Raw genomic sequence first — 15,644 nt, 5'->3', positions numbered from 1 at the left:
AGCAGAGGCAGCGGCGGCGGAGCCGGGCCTCATTTGTTAGCCGGGTGTCGAGGTAATGGTCGCCACCGAGGCCCGTCCTCTCCTCGGCAGAGTAAACAAGACAGATGGGCCTGGGCCTGGCGTGATTCAAGATGAAACGTGGATCCATCTTCGCCAAAGCTGAAAATGAGGAGTGCAGCCTCCTCCTATTCCTCTTTCTGTCTTTTTCTTTCTTCCTCCTTCTTTTTTTTTTTTTTTTTAAGGAAGAAAGCAAGAGACTTGAACCTTGCTTCTGGGGGGCCACGCCAGGCTCCCTATTGTCATTTTTATAAATAAAGCTTCCCCTCCCCCTCCTCTGCGTTTATTCTTGTAAATAGATAAAGTGGGGGGGAGGGTAGGTAGGCTTTTCCGGGCCCAGGCCCCAGGGTCCCCTCCCGCATCTGCTCCCCAAACCCCCAGCACTCGCAACCCACCCCCGCCCCGAGGTTCGCGGTTCCGGCGCGGGGGGCACTAGAGCGCCGGGGTGCCTCCGTTGGGCCGGCTGGGGGGCCCTCCGGCTGCGCCTGCGGTGCCACCCGAGCGGATCTTGGTGTTGGGCAACTTGTGGTCTTTTTTCCATTTCATGCGCCGGTTCTGGAACCAAATCTTGATCTGGCGCTCGGAGAGGCAGAGCGCGTGGGCGATCTCCACCCTCCGGCGCCGCGTCAGGTAGCGGTTGTAGTGAAATTCCTTCTCCAGCTCCAAGACCTGCTGGCGAGTGTAGGCGGTCCGAGAGCGCTTGGGCTCCCCGCCGGTGTAATTGGGGTTTACTGGACACACACAGAGAGAAGGAGAAAGAGAAAGTTTTATTGCCCCGAAAGGGAGGAGGGAGAGCTCTTTCTTCCAGCTAGCACAGTGTCTCCCTCCCTCCCACTCCCGCCACCTCTTCTTCTTCCAGAGGGGGGTGGGGACGAAAGGGGAAGAAAACTGGACCCCAGGAAGAGAAAGAGACCTCAAAGTTTTGGGGGGTCGTGTTGTCTCAATGTTGTTGTTTGGATGTCTGGAGGGGAGTTAGGGAGGAATGAGAAATCTTCACAAGGTTTTAATCACTCCTCTCTCCCCCCTTGGCCTGGGGCCCTGGATGGGAGAATGAGGGGTGAAAGAGGGAGGGGGGCTTCCCTAAACCTTTCTTACGTTAGTTCCCACCCTCGCTGCTCAGATTCCAAAGCTGTGCCTGCCCCCAGCAAAAACTTTTGCCTACTTCTCGAGCCAAAGAGCCAGACTAGAGGAAAGAAAGGGAAAAATAAATACTGGGAGTTGACTCAACTCTCCGCTTAAATACAGATTACCTCCTCCTCCTTCTCCTCCCCCACTTCCCACACCCCTCCCCAACTTCCAACTTCACTGAGACTGCATCTCCCTGACGAAAAAGTCGCTGGTGAGAATGGCAAAGAGGATGGGGAACCGACTTCAAAGGCGCGGGGCCCACCGGGCCATAAAAATTTATGGGGGATGTAATTATGTGGCTCTGAAAACAGGCGACCGTAAATCTCCGGCAATGGCGAGTTTATAGCGGGGACAATTGGCTTCCCCCAGCTTCCCCCCGCCCCATGCCTCCTGGTCCCTTCGGTGTAAAGCGCCGAGGGCGGGAGGGGGAAGGGGTGCCCACGCACTCACCCGTGCTCACGTGAACTTTGCGCATCCAGGGGTAGACGACGGGCTCTTTGCACGCGGAGTGGGACGGGCTGGGGTGCAGGGGGTTCTGGGCGCAGGGAGGCGGCGGGGGGCTGCTGCTGACCGCCTCGCAGCGCTGGCCGGGCTCCGGGAGGAGGGCCCCGGAGGGCGGCGGCGCAGGAGCCCGAGGGGACAGCCCGGGCGGTGGCGGGGGCGGCGGGGGTGGTGGCGGAGGCGGCGGGGGCCCGGGGTCCCGGCAGGCCGCGTAGCGCTGCACAGTGCACGCCGCGCGCCGCCCGAAGCCCGCCTCCGGCTGGAAGCTGCTCTCTCGCCTCTGGCCGCCGGCGTAGTACCCCGGCGAGTGGTCGCTGGGTAGGTAATCGCTCTGTGAATATTCCTCGCACGGAGGGAACTTGGGGTCGACATAGTTTGAGTTGATCAAAAAAGAACTCATAGCCATTAATTTCTGAGAATTGCCCACAAAATATACTAAAATTTATTCCGACCCCTGACTCGTTTTCCTGTTTCCGAAAGCCCTCCTACTTACTGTCAAGTGAACAAAGTTAGGGGCCCACGTGATCCTCGGAGCCAATGGCCGCCCCGCCTGCGATTCCCGGATAAGGAAATCTGCTCACCCAGACCCTACTCCAGCCAAAGAGGTTTATTTCCCCTTCTTCTCTCCCCCCCTCCCCACCCACCCAACACCAGGATTTACATAGGGCTCCTGCGGGGCGACCGCCTCCTCGCCTGCCTCTCTCCGGAATCAGGGAGAGGGAGAGAGAGAGAGAGCAAGAGCGAGCGATCAGGTTGTCACCGGAGGGCCTGCTGGGGCGCTGGGCAGAGCGCAATCCCTGGATCCCCTCAGAAGTTGGGGCTCCCGGCATAGCCCCTCCTGCCCTGTCTCACCTCCGCCCAGCATTCTCGGCCTTCCATAGGCCCCCATCCCCTCCTCACAACGGGAGGGAGCCCATGGACGCGGCGTCTTTGTGGGGAGTTAAGTGAGGGGCGGACTGGGGGCTCCGCCTATACAGGGGAACCCACATGGGGGCGAGAGGCACTGAACACGGGGCTTTTCTCTGCAGTCGCATGGGGAGGGGTAGGGAGTGAGAGAGGAGGCGTCGGGAGCAAGCAGGCGGGTGCACGGAGGGACTTGTCAGAGATGAATGGAACCGCGGGCGGATCGATAGGAAATTCATGCACTAATTCGGGGAGACCTCGCCTTCCAAATCGCATTTAGCTGCGCTATTAGTTTGGCTGTGTCAGTCGGTCCGTCTGTTCCCCTCTCCTATCCATTCCTCCTCTTACTCCACGCGGCCCAACCTGGAGAAACGACTTGGTTTCCCACACTGAACATGAGCGCTGGAGTAAAAAATCTGCAACTTTTGAGAGCGCATTGAATAGCAATTTGCTAATTCCAGAACCACCGGAGCAATACTAACCACCGCGTCCAGACGTTCTAATTGCCGCTAATGCAGCCGCCTGCGCAGCGAAGAGAAATCTCACATCCTTGCGACGCTGGGGATAGGAGCCCTAGAGGTGACCCCCCCACACACACACACAATAACACCCCTTGGTAATCGCGTATTTCCAGGGCGTCTTGTTCTGAACCCAAACGGAAAGGCAACCTCAGCTTCCGTTTGAAAAGCGAATTTCCTTTGCCTTCGCACACTGAAGACAACAGTCATTTTTTTCCGGATTTTCAGTAAAACCTCCCTGAGCCCAGAACAGAGAATAGGTAGGCTTGAGAGAGAAGATAAAATGAAAACATCAACAACATTAACCTATTAAGAGAAGTGAAAAAGGATTAAGGCTTCCAGGGTGAAGGCGTGGGGAGATTTCAGGTAGATGATTCCTCCATCTCTAACCAGTTGAAGGAGGAAAAGAAAGAGGAAGAAAGAAAGAGGAAGGAGTCTTCGCGTGGTCAGTCACCGGATGGTCCTCATTTAGAAAAAAAAATTTTCTTCGGGGAAAAAAAATGAGCGGAGTGTTTATGTCAACTACATATTCCCCTAGATACGAATTTGTGACCACAAAATTCCTTACACAAATTCGGATCTACAGGGTATATACAGAAGACAGACAGATCTTCTTGGCCCAGACATTTTCCAGTTCTCCTACTTTCTGTGCGTTCTTCGTTTGGGGTGTGGTTTGAGTGCTTGGAATTTATTTCGTTTTGTTCTAGTTTTGAGCTCTGGGAACAGGAAAAGACACTGCGGGTCCATTCTTGGGATTACAAGGTTTTCAACTCTCTTTCTCTTCTATTATAGAGAAATAGAAGCAAACAGTCCGCAAAGGAGGCGAACCTCGCGGCCGCCGCGAAACTCTCGGCGGCGCATGAATTATGAGATGTAAACATTAGCTAAGCACAAAAGGAGGAAGGGTCATCCTGAGGCTGCCGCGAAGTCAGAATCAGGCCCTTCTGGGTGCCCTCGCGCCCCTCCCCTCCACCCCAGGACTTTTATTTTTTTTTAAAGAAAAACAAAACCCCAATCTGCTCCTCCGTGCCTCTCGCAGGCTTTAGTTTGCGATCAAACGAATATCTAGATATTTTCCAAGCCGCCTCTCAGCAAAGGGAGGAGGGAGAGGCAGCTGAGTGTGAAGGGGGTGTCATAAAAGTCCTTTTGGAAAAATTCAATGGTAAAAAGAGAGAAACAGCTGTAAAGAAAAATGCTAGGAGACCAAGCAGATGGGGCCCCGGATATTTAATGACGGGCAATTCCGTTTACAACCTGAGAAAAAGATCAAAGGCGATTCATTTCCGAATGAAGGGCGATGAGGAACCATAAAAGATGCAGCCAGATGATATTGCGGCCCCTCCCAACCTCCCATACCTCCTGGGGCCAGAAAAGGGGGATAATCCCCAAATTGTGGGGAGGAACCCTGTTTTCCCCACCTCCCTAGCCCCAGGTAGGTTCTTTCTGTCTGAAGTTTCTCACCTGGCCACCTTCGAGGGTTGCTAGCAGTGGGACCAAAATGGGGATCTGGGAAATCTGGGAGATCTAGGGGTTCCTAACGAACTTCCTGAGGCTCCCAGTAGCCACCCAATTTACTAAGCTGGGAGAGAGGACTGGGCTGGAGGGAACTGAGTCCTAGAATGTGAAGGCTGAGGGCCTTCACAGGGTGAGGGGAAATGTGCACAGAAGAGGCCTCCTCCCCACCCGACTCCCTACCCATCTCTCTAGGTCCGAGAAATACTTGCATCCCTAGTGAGCAAGTCAGAAGAATAACAATTTCATTAACAAATACAGCAACAACAAAAAAAAACAACCCTCTAACCACTACACTCCAGAAATTTCTGCCCATCCCCAGTCCTGGGACCCTTGCAGGTGCACAGGAGAACTCCCACCTGCCAGCAACTAGGTCCAGAGACGGTCTATCCCAAGTCTAGATTGCCAATATGGGCCTCCAGGCATGATTTCTAACACCACCACTCTCCCAGCCAGGCTGGACTCACGAATATTTCAAAAATCACACACACACAAACACAATTATTTTGCTGTTATCTTTGCCAAGAGATTGTCCAATAGGTAATCTCAGACCCCCATCTGGGCACCCAGGGAGACTGGAGTCTGGCCCTGGGCTCATAGACAAAATGTGTGGGTAGGACCCCCACCAGCCCAGAAGCGTCAAGCAGGGACCTTTCCCAGTCTTGTCAAAGGCCACTTAGTCAGGAGCTCCACGACCCATTCCAACAGGCTAGGCCCCCTCCCCCACCGTCCACCTCCTGTTCTTCTCAACTTGCCCGCTCTTTGAAACCCGTCCAACTCGTCGGCTTTTCAGAATTTTGGGAGGGCCGCTGGGCTGGCCACCGGGCCTCTCTGCTGCTCTACACTTCACAAGGGATGCGGCCCAGCTGCCCCGAGCATCCCGAGATGGGGGGGGGGGGGAGAGAGAGAGAGAGAGATGGGAGGCAGAGCCACTGCGGGGCTGGGTATGGCTGATCCTAGGGACAGAGCGCGGAGATTTTCTCCTCTGCGCGCTGGGAGCCGCCACCTGCCCATCCCACCGAGGCACCGCACCCCCACCCCAGCCGAGATGGGTGGAGGACAAGGTTTATCAGGGACTCCTAAGACGGGTTTCACCAGAGCAGGAGGCTGCTTCTCACTTTCACGCCCAGAAGAATACTAACATCAATATGCATAATAAAAATAAAGAGCAAGGGCTCCGCGCGCGCCGGAGAAGAATACTAACATCAATATGCATAATAAAAATAAAGAGCAAGGGCTCCGCGCGCGCCGGAGCCACCTCCTCTGCGCTCCGGATCGTTCGCTGGCTCGCCAGCCGCCTTCTCCGGCAGCCACAGGTTGCTAGCGTGACCTCTCGCTGCTCAGCCCCCCTCCGCCATCCCAGGCGTGCCCAGCCCTGGGGAATCATATACCTTTTGTGGGCGGGTAGGGAGGGACACCGAACGGCCGGCCGAGGAGGCGAGCGGCCGGCGCCCTGGCAGCCGCTCGGAGGAGTGGAAGGCCCAGAGGGGGAGCCGGCGAGAGTACTCACCCGGTCGCTCCCCGCGCCCTCCCGGCCGCCGACCCGCCCGCGGACCCGCTGGGCAACAGATGAGTTCCCTCTTGTCCACTATTGTGTGTCCGGAAAACCGAACCGCAGCTGCGGGCAGAGGAGCTACGGGCCCCCTTGGAAGCCGGAACAAGACTTTTTTTTCCCGATGTGTTTTTGTTTTTGAAGCGCAAGTTTTCGTATTAATCTCATACTTTGGCAGTCTTTGTTAAACAGCTAGGCGCGTCACGAGGCTCTCGAACATTTTAATAATTTTTAGACGCCGTGACCTGTGGTTCACCCCTCTCCGGGCCTCCCCCACGAGCAGGCAGTTACTATAATACGCTCGCGCAGTTTGCTCGGTCATATTGAATTTTGCGCAGGTCATTACTTGGGAGAAAAACGACAGAGCAGGAATTTGATTCAGCTCATCCTCTCCAGCTTGACTTTTTGCCAGAACCTTCTCTTCCCTTCACCCAACTCCAATCCCCCCAAAATTCCATTCGGATAGGACTCAGCCCACCCCACCTCTCCTTTGATATTCCATCATTCCTATCTTTTTGTCAGCTCTGGTTCCCAGACAAAGAGGGAGAGGGTAATATTCCACGGGGGTTCCCTTTTCGGCCTGTGAAGGAAGCTGGCACCTGGAGAAGTGGCAATGTGGCCTTGGGTATCTGGGTCCCAGAGAGCAGGCCTGAGCCAGAAACCCCTTCCCTCCTGCCTTCCCTATAAATGGGCGCATTTGCAGGGCCTGTATCCTGACCCCGTTGCACACTCCATCTGCTTTATTCCCTCCCCAGTGCCAGAGACGCCCCCATTTCTGCGAAAACTTTGGAGGCTCCAGGGCCCCAAGAATGACCTCTCCACCTCCCTGCTGAGATTTGGTCCTTAGGCCGGCATTTGGGGAAGACATAGAAAACCCTGAGAGAGGGGCTGGGCTGCTCTGGTCAAAGCTGGGGACTTGGCTTTCAAAGGCTCTAATTCTCCTTTAAAAACAAAACAATATGCTCCCCCCAATTTTTGTTTAAAACCACTTCTCATCTATACCATAACTTATCTGCCTACCCCTATCACCACCACAAGGAGGTTCAGGAGCAAATCAGAGAGATGTTGAAAATACTCAGAGATTTTTTTTGGTTTGTCCCTGCAGGATTAGAATCCGGTGGACTACCAACAACACATTTCCCCCTTTCTCCAGCCTCCAAGGGACCAGCAGAGTAGGGTAGGTGACTCCTCTGCCACCCAGTTCAAGTCTAGGGGGAGTGTCAGCAGGGTGGTATTCCCCTAGCACAGAGAGGTGGGGAGAGAGTGTCCGGAGAGGGCTCTCCTTCCTCATCCTGAGGCCTCTCCAGCCCAGGACCTTGGGCTGCTCCAGTCTATCCCACAGAACCGTAAATTTGCTAACATTCCGTCCTGGAATGGAGGAAAAAGAGACTGAGGGGAACAGAAGGAGACAGATTTCTCCAGTCAGGCTTTCACTTCTACCTCCTCTGGACCCCAGGAATTCCTTCCTTGCCTGACTCCCCAGAGAAATTTGCCTGAAGATTGAGTAGAAATGGGGACCTACATCCAGCTGGTTTAGTCAAAAACTGGGGTCATATTGATTTGAAATTTGACATTAAACCATTGTCTCTTCTGGCCATATTTCAAAAGGCATCTTTATGAAAACTCTCAGGTTATCTCTATTCCAGCAGGACAAACACCCACAGAACACCTCTTCATTAAGTGCTTGGAAGAGAATATGATGACATCTCATAATGCAACAGTCATTTAAAGACCCAAAATAAGCATATGCCCTGGTGTTATAATTACAGAGTCTCTCTAAGCATTTTACTTGAGAGCCAAGCTCAATGCATGGATTCAAGGTTCATTTCAGGTTGCCTGTTTCAACTCCAGTTAAAAAGATCTCTATGAGGGCCATTCCGTATTTTTCCTTCTCATTTCCCATCCCTCCTCTAACAGGAACAGAGGGATTCTGGATGAACATATAGGTGGAGGTTTGGGAAAGAGTGAGAGAATGAACAAACCTACCTTCTTTCAATATCCAAGTTCTTAAACCCAAGCAATTTGGAAAGAGGGCTGGAAGTTTAGAAACCCTCCAGTCTGGGCCCATGGTCATGGACTCCAGCTGCCTGGATCCAGCCTGGGGGTTAGGAATCCCTGAAAAACAGCCCTGCCTGGGGGAAGGGGGGATGGGGGATCCAGCAGTTTGGCCCCCTTAGGGGAAGCAGGGTGGGGCTGACGTTGGTGAGAATCAGGCCTTCACCTTGGAAGCCTTCTTTGGCCCCACCAAACGTCCTGCAAGGACGTGTGGGTAATTGGATTTTTCAAATGTGTGCGGCTGGGTAGGTTTTAATTAAATTTTATGTGGTGACTCAAAGGTTATCTTTGGGAGAGAAAATTGCGCAGAAGATTCTCGCCATGCCCGGAGCGCTCTCTTTTGTGCAGCTCCCCACCCCACCAGCGCTGTTTTTTGGAGAAAGGTTTCTTTCTCCCTCAGTTTCTCCTTCCCCAGATATCTGCCTCTCCCTCGCCCCAGTTCTGCTCCCTCACTCCCCCAGCCCACAAGTCTTCCTTACCGCGAGCATCCCTTGCTGGCTCTCCTCTCATCGCGCACACAGCCTCCTCCTCTCTGCCACCCCGCCCCTAACGCTAGACGCTCACGCACGCTGTAAACTTTTGACCCTCCAACTTTGCGACCCCTCCGGCAATAACACTGGCCTTACCGCCCAGAGTCTCATTCCGCTGCGCCGGCTGCAGAAACCCAAGCGCAAAACGCCTTCCCTGCCCCTCCCCCCTCAAACCGTCCCCTCTCCCCCAACTAAGGGCCTTAGACCTGGGGAAGAGGGGTCTTTTGATTATTAAATCACTCCTTGGAAAAAGACGCCAACCCCACTTCTTGCATGGACCCCACTTCCCGCATTTTCACCAGTTTGTCATGTTAGGATGCCTGGAAGAGCTTTTGACCGCCCTCTCCTCTCCATTCTTGTCCCCCAGAGTGGGGCCGCGGTTGCTGGGCGAGGGGACGTATGGGGAGCGGTAGAATGGGCTGCTCTGGAGAAGGGTGTTTCTGTGGTGACGAGTGGAGAGAGCTTGGAGCAAGGGTCCCTTGGGAGCGGAGGGGGCCACAGACCCCCTAAGGCTGGGGAGAGCGCTCAGTGTCCAGACCATGCGTGGCCCAGCGGACCCGGGGCCACCTTGCGCCGCCGCTCGCTGGCGCCTCGGAGGCCCCAGCCTGGCTGTGAACTTGGTCTAAGGCGGACTCTACTGGCAGCTCCGGGATGTTACAGCCTCTGCCGCTCGGCCAGCGCAGCGGCCGCGCCGGAGACCTGCGCTCTTTCGGTTTCCCCTGCGCCCAAATATCGCTTCCTAGGCCCCCACCTCTCACAGGGAAGGGTTTCGTTCTTCTTTCCTAGGGGCCCTTGGGAGTCGGAAAGCAGAAAACAGAGCGAATTAGAGAGACACACACAGAGAATCGAACAAGCCCGCAGAGGCTCCGATCTGTAGGGATTATCCTTTATTGTGCCTCCAAACCTAGAAGCCGAGACGTTCCCACATGCTGGGACTTTCCCTCCACTGTTCCCCTAAATGCTGCTTTCCAGGCTGAATCCCTCCTTTCCACCTGGCCCGGGTCATCTCTCGGCTAGCAAGCAGGACTGTGGCCTGCGAGGTCCCTTTCCTCCCTAGATGCATTTATCCCTACCCCACAGGTCTACGAGGTCAGGGATCCTTGCAACCAAAGCCAGACGCCGCGCTGAGGCCGCAGCTATGGGGGCTCAGCCCGAATCCACTCGGAGAGCAAGGCCAGAGGGCGGCTGGGCAGCCTGGGAGCCTTTTCCAGGGAGGAGAAGCTAAAGGATGCTTCAGAGAGGGCATTTTCCTCTCCAAGAGGAAATTTAGGGAGAAAAGAGAACAGAAGATGCCTAAAACATAAAGAAAAGAAAGAAAGGGGAGAGAGAGATTGAAACTTGGGAAGGTGATGATATTCGGGTCCGACAGGTCTCGAATTGCCTGAAGTCCAATCCTCTCCAGCCTCCTAAATCCCCCACTTCCTCTTGGAGCCCGCAAACTGGGTCTCAGTAAATTCGCCCAACAACGAAAAATCCGCCTAAACCTGTCGGCCTGCCCCGGGCCCTGGCCGGGAGCGGCGAAGGTGGCGGCGGCGCGCCCGGAGGCGCGTAATGTATGCGGCAGCGGCTTGGAGCCCCAACCAGGCCGACGCTCAGGCCCCAGTCTGCTGACCTCTGTGTGATCCCGGACTCTATGAATTATTGATGAGATATGAGCGTTGATTTCCCCTTTCAGGATGCAAACTCCATTATATTGTTAAAATGGCGATTTAATCGTTGAGAATAGCTTTGGTGTGGGTTTTTTCCCCCAACTCATTTGTGCCTCCTTCCTTTTCATTTAACTCTCTTAATTAAATCCTTTAACAGATTTTAATCACTTTTTCAAGGGAGGGGTAGAAGAAAGAGGAAGGCCATCACTACAACCACCAACAAACGCTAAAACAAAACAAGCCCGAAAATCCACCTTGGGGAAGTTGGAAGGAAGGTGGGGAGGAGGCGTTAACCCCTCTGGAAAGGTCGTGCTGGGAACACCCACCAGAGGATCCATCCATCGAAGGGCTGGGGTAACCTAACTCTGACAAGGAAGAGTCGGTCCTGGAGGTGTTTGATTCCACCTCCTAGGAGACATGAGTGCAGTCCCACTGTGGAGAGTAAGTCATGCTTATCCCTGCTGAGCAATCGAGGGACTTCGAGCTGGGGAGGGCTACATGATTCTTCTGGGGAGCAACTCTCCAACCTGCACCCCTGGGGCACTTAGGGAGAAATGTCCATTTTCCTTAAGGGGCCCCCCATTTCTCCCCTCCCCCACCCCAAACAGCTCGGTTTCCAGGCGGTGTCTGGGTTAATTAATATGGATGTGTAACAGCGCTGCAGCAATCGATAAATCCCGCTGTGGGCAGATCCCAGCCTCGAAATCCGATTACTCTGAGAAACTCCAAAAATGGAGAGAGTGGTCAGTGGGCTCTCCCTGAAAGAGGGGAGGAGTTCCTGCTAGCCCTCTCCTCCTTGGCTGGCTGGCTTGGTCCCCAAGCTGGGAAGCCCATGCAGGCAAGAGCTTTCTCCTCTCTGTCCTGGAAGGGACTGAGTTTAGGGGATTGTGCTGAGCGGACTGGTCTGTCTTCCTCTGAATCCTTGGCTCCTGCCCCAGCATCCAGACCCCAGGGATAAAGGAACCAGGCCTGGAAAGGAGCTTCCACTTGCATCCTGCCCCCACAGCCTGCCCGATAGCCCCCAGTGAATACATTCTCACAGCCAGGGAAGGGTTAAGTGTCCCCGCTGCAGTTATGGAGAGGAAGCCGATGAAATATGGACGCTCGGAACTCCAGGCCCGGCTGGCTTTCCTGTTTACACTTCTTTATACTTCCTCCCACCCCGCCGCGCAGAAACAAAACAAAACACAACAAAAAATAACCAAATAAAATTAAAAAATCAAAATCAAATTGTCCACTGAGTGGTGGTCAGGCTGGCCTCAGAGGGAAAAGGGAAAGGGCAGCCTGAATCTCCAGCTGCTGCCTGCCTCCTTGTCCCTGCCCAGGGTTGAGGGTGCCAGGATGGGTGGATGGGCGTAGTGATCTGGCCCCAGGGTGCTTGCCTGTAGCTCAGAGGACCAAGGCCTGGACCCAGCCTAGAGTCTGAGAGAAAGTCTTAAGGGAGACGGGAGGGGAGAGCACGGGTCTGGGGCAGAGGAGAGAGTTCCTTTGCACCAGAAACCCCTTTGCACCTCTCATCCCCTCACCTAATGCTTCCTTGTTGGGGTTCAAGGGAGACCTTCACCCAGAGAAACAGAAGTGAAGATGAGAGCCCAGCTAGGGCGTCTTCTCCGGGATCCACTTAGAGCAGGAGGAGACCCTGCAAGGGTTTTGGCCTCTGCGGCAGAAGTGGGCACCCCCATCCGGGGCTGCCCTTCACCATTCCGGAAAATCTGTCTAGATATGTCCAGCAGATGTCCCTGGGTCGCCGGCCCCACACACTATCAGAGTTTGCAGAATTGACACGAGAGGGGGCAAAAAAATCTTCAAGGGCGGGCCTGGCAGTCTGGGGTTTCTGAGAGAGGGAAGCCAGGGTCACAATAGGAATGGGGTTTCCCAGGAGGTCTCAGCTCCCGATTCTGCCGCTGGGGCACTCTTCCTCTGCGCCTCACTCAACTCGTTTGCCTTGTCCAGAGTGGAAGCCTGTGGAAGCTATGCCTCCAAAATTTATTAGTATCTCAAATGGTGCTGGGAATCCTCTGGGAGCTGACCAGAGTCTCCTTTCCAAGGGATACAAATGCCCTATCATTCTTCAGGAGATGTGTCTTCAAATCCAGGGTGAGGACGGCAAGCTTTCTCTCCTCTTTGCTCTCAAAGCCAGTGAAGGGCCTCCTGTAGGTCAGGCCTGGGCAGGGTTTGAAGAGCTCAGGGAACAGAGAGCAGCTCCAGGAGAGAGTGCTGAGAAGCCCTTTAGTGGGAAATGGAGGGAATCTTGTGACCCTCTCCTTGTTCCAAGATCAGAAGCCCCTTAACGTGCCACATGTCCAATCCCAGGGACTATCCACAGGAGTTGGTAAGCTGAATCAAGAGACGGTGAGCTGGCAAACGCAGGAGTGACAGAGCGGTTGACCCCGTGGGTCTTAAAACTGGGGGGTCAATTTGGTGGAGAAGAGGCCTCTGGTGTTTAGAAGAAGGGTGACATCCTTAGAAAATAAGAGGCCCCCTGGGGGTCAAATAATGAAATCCCTCTGGCTTGTGGCACCACACAACAAAGGGGCTTTTAAGGGTCTGGTGGGGAGAGAAGAAGAGGAAAGGAGAGGAGAAGAAAGAGAGCACCTTCCTAATTTTCTTGCCCAGCTCCTGAGTCCCTTTTTTTCCCTCCCAACAGTTGGGAGTCTGTGTTCCTGAGCAAGTTTTATTTATGAAGGGATTGCCAGGGATCTACCTAAACACCTAACTCTTCTAGACAAGGGAAGAAGTTCTCCTCTTCCCCCTACTCATGGCCAGGGATTAGGTTTCAGATTTGAGGGGACTGCCCCCCTCTCTCGGCAACCCACTCTGACCTCAGGACCCTGCTTAGAGCCAAGCAGAGGAGTTGGCTTGGGACCGACAGGCTGAAGTTGGGTGCAGAGGCGCCACACTCCCCACCCTGGATAACCATGATGAGGCCATGGAGAATTGGAGGTACCCCCTTTCATGAGGTTCAACGATCTGAAAGCCAGAGAGTGCCCCAGTGCGAGGCGGCGCCCAGCAGCTGCCTTAGCCTTCCCGGTGCTTTTTCTCAGCTCAGATGTATCCAGATAAAAGTGCCCGGCGGCATGCCCCCACACAGCCCTGACAAATGAATGTCATAAAGTTTCTTTCCTGGGGGTGGGAGATGTCCGTCTGAAGATATCCAGCAGTGAAGTGGCCCCCCACAATGGGCCCTTCTTTCAGCAGTACACGCCCCTCCTTCTTGCCCCCTAAATTTCCAAGGGCGCTGAAGGAACCCACACAAGCCCCTTTCCCCACAAAGAATCAGACGTTCCTGCAAATAAAAACCAGGCACCCTAACCGCTAAGGCCTTATCAAACTGAGTGCCCCCTCTTCAGACACCCAGCTTGTCAGAACTTGGTTCCAAAAACAGACTGAATTTCCCCCACTTATTACCCTACAGCCCTGCCGGAGGCAAGATTTCCTTCCCCATTCCAAGCCCCAAAATTGCAAGGGGAAAAAGCGAAAGCTGGAAGCGACTTACTGCGGGCGTGCTGGGCCTGGGCTGCCGCCACCGCCTTCTGGGCTGGGAGAGCGCTCACCTACCTCTGCCCCCTTCCCCACCACAGCGAGCAGTTAAAGTGTCACTTAACATTCTGGAGAATGTGAAATATACTGCGCGGTGTCAACTCCCCAAAACCATAAAACTAACTTTATGGACCTCACGTGACTTTCTCGAGCCAGTGAGGGGTATCTGTCTGACTTCTCGGCGATTTTTACGATCTAACTTCGAGATAAAACCCCTATCCATTTGACATCTAAATGTCATAGCGACTTTTGGGATAGTTTGCTATGGACAAAGGGGGACAAAGTCAAGGGGTAGGGCCCAGTAGAACCTCCAAGACCCTCGGCTGCCTCCTCACCAGCTCCCCCTCCCCCCAAGTCCTGTAAGAAGTTGGGCCAAGCTGGAAGGAATTGACCGGGTAAGTGTCCAGACTTGACTCTTGCGCTCAGGGTGGAGGCTGACTTGGACGGAGAAGGACTGGGCCCTGGCCCTGGGCCAGTCTGGCTGGAGGGAGAACCAGGGGTCTTCTAGGAGGGACCCCAATTCCTTATTAAGAGGGAAGGTCAGTTGGGCCCCTGGAGAGAGGGAGCCCCTGATAAGTGTAGAGAAGACTAAATATGAGAGGAAACGTTTGAAATTGAGTTGATTTTTTTTATTTGTTGGCCTTAGTGGGTGGCAGAGCTGAATTGGGATTTGGAGCATGGGACAGCGGGGCTGGGCAGGCCTATACCACTCCCAAAAGGCCAGGGCCTCCCGCTCAGGACTTAGGCCCAAATTACTTTCCCTAAAGAGGTTTCCAGAGGCTTTTCTGGCTGGCTGGTGGAAGGCCAGGGTGGCATCCAGCTCAACCTTTCCCTGGCCCCAGCCCCAGCCCCACATGGGGTTTCTGGGTCTCTCAGTCCCCCAGGCATCAAAGCCTGTCCCCTGGCCCAAGCACCGCTGACCAAGTGGGGACTTGGGTGGCTGAGAGGGGCTGCTGGTGAGCATCCTGCTTTCCCTTCCCTACACCCCAGATCTATCAAGAATGGTCTAGGGTGTGCCCGGTGATGGGAGAGGCAGGCCCCCAGAGAAAAGACGAGTGGAAGGGCAGTGGAGTAGGGGAGACATTTATTTGACTTCAAGGAAAGCTACAAACAAATACCAAAAGCGAATCACTGAGACAGGCCCGGCAAAGACAGATTTCACACGGAGCACAGCATCCACTCGCTCACTACAAATGGTCTTGGAAGCGAAATGGGTAGGGGGGAGAGGATGGGTCTGACCCAGACCATCCCCATATGTACAAGCTTTGGGCCCTCTACGCCAGACCCATGGATTCACAGAGAAATACACAAGACATTTTACACTGAGGATTATTTTTGTTTCCGTACACTCCCAGACCAGGCCTTGTGGGGCCTACCCAGGCAGCAGGAACTTAAATCTCACTATTTTACCTTCCCTCTTCTCAGCATCACTCCTTTGGTCCTCCCTGGCCCCTTTCCACTCCGGAACCAAGCCACCGGGAGACTTGGGCCTGGAGAGCATGGAGGGAGGAGGAAGAGGAGGGTGGAAAGAGACACAGTCATGGACTCCACCTCCAAGGCCAGCTCAGCTGGGCCCCGCTCTGCGGTACTACCCCGCCTCAATTGCGGCCCCTTAGAGAAGTTTCGAGCTGAAACTCAAAATACAGCGATCATCCTTTTATAAATAAGTTAGAACACAGATGGGGAGGAGGAAGTTCAC

At 54.3% G+C, this 15,644-nt stretch overlaps 1 protein-coding gene across 1 annotated transcript; it reads right to left on the bottom strand.

Moving 5' to 3' along the window:
* Positions 1-489: 489 nt before the first annotated feature.
* On the bottom strand, positions 490-2,158 carry HOXB4 (homeobox B4). Its single transcript, XM_058559368.1, has 2 exons — positions 1,636-2,158; positions 490-788 (listed from the first exon to the last, which is right to left on the bottom strand). Exons 1-2 carry the CDS (start codon positions 2,090-2,092, stop codon positions 490-492), a joined length of 756 nt encoding a protein of 251 aa, XP_058415351.1. The 5' UTR covers positions 2,093-2,158.
* Between the last annotated feature and the right edge of the window lie 13,486 nt (positions 2,159-15,644).

The sequence above is a fragment of the Diceros bicornis genome, chromosome 18, assembly GCF_020826845.1.
Source record: "Diceros bicornis minor isolate mBicDic1 chromosome 18, mDicBic1.mat.cur, whole genome shotgun sequence".
In the NCBI taxonomy this organism is placed as follows: Eukaryota; Metazoa; Chordata; class Mammalia; order Perissodactyla; family Rhinocerotidae; genus Diceros; species Diceros bicornis.
Note: the sequence above shows the minus strand (reverse complement) of the source record. Positions and strands in the feature narration are given on the sequence as shown.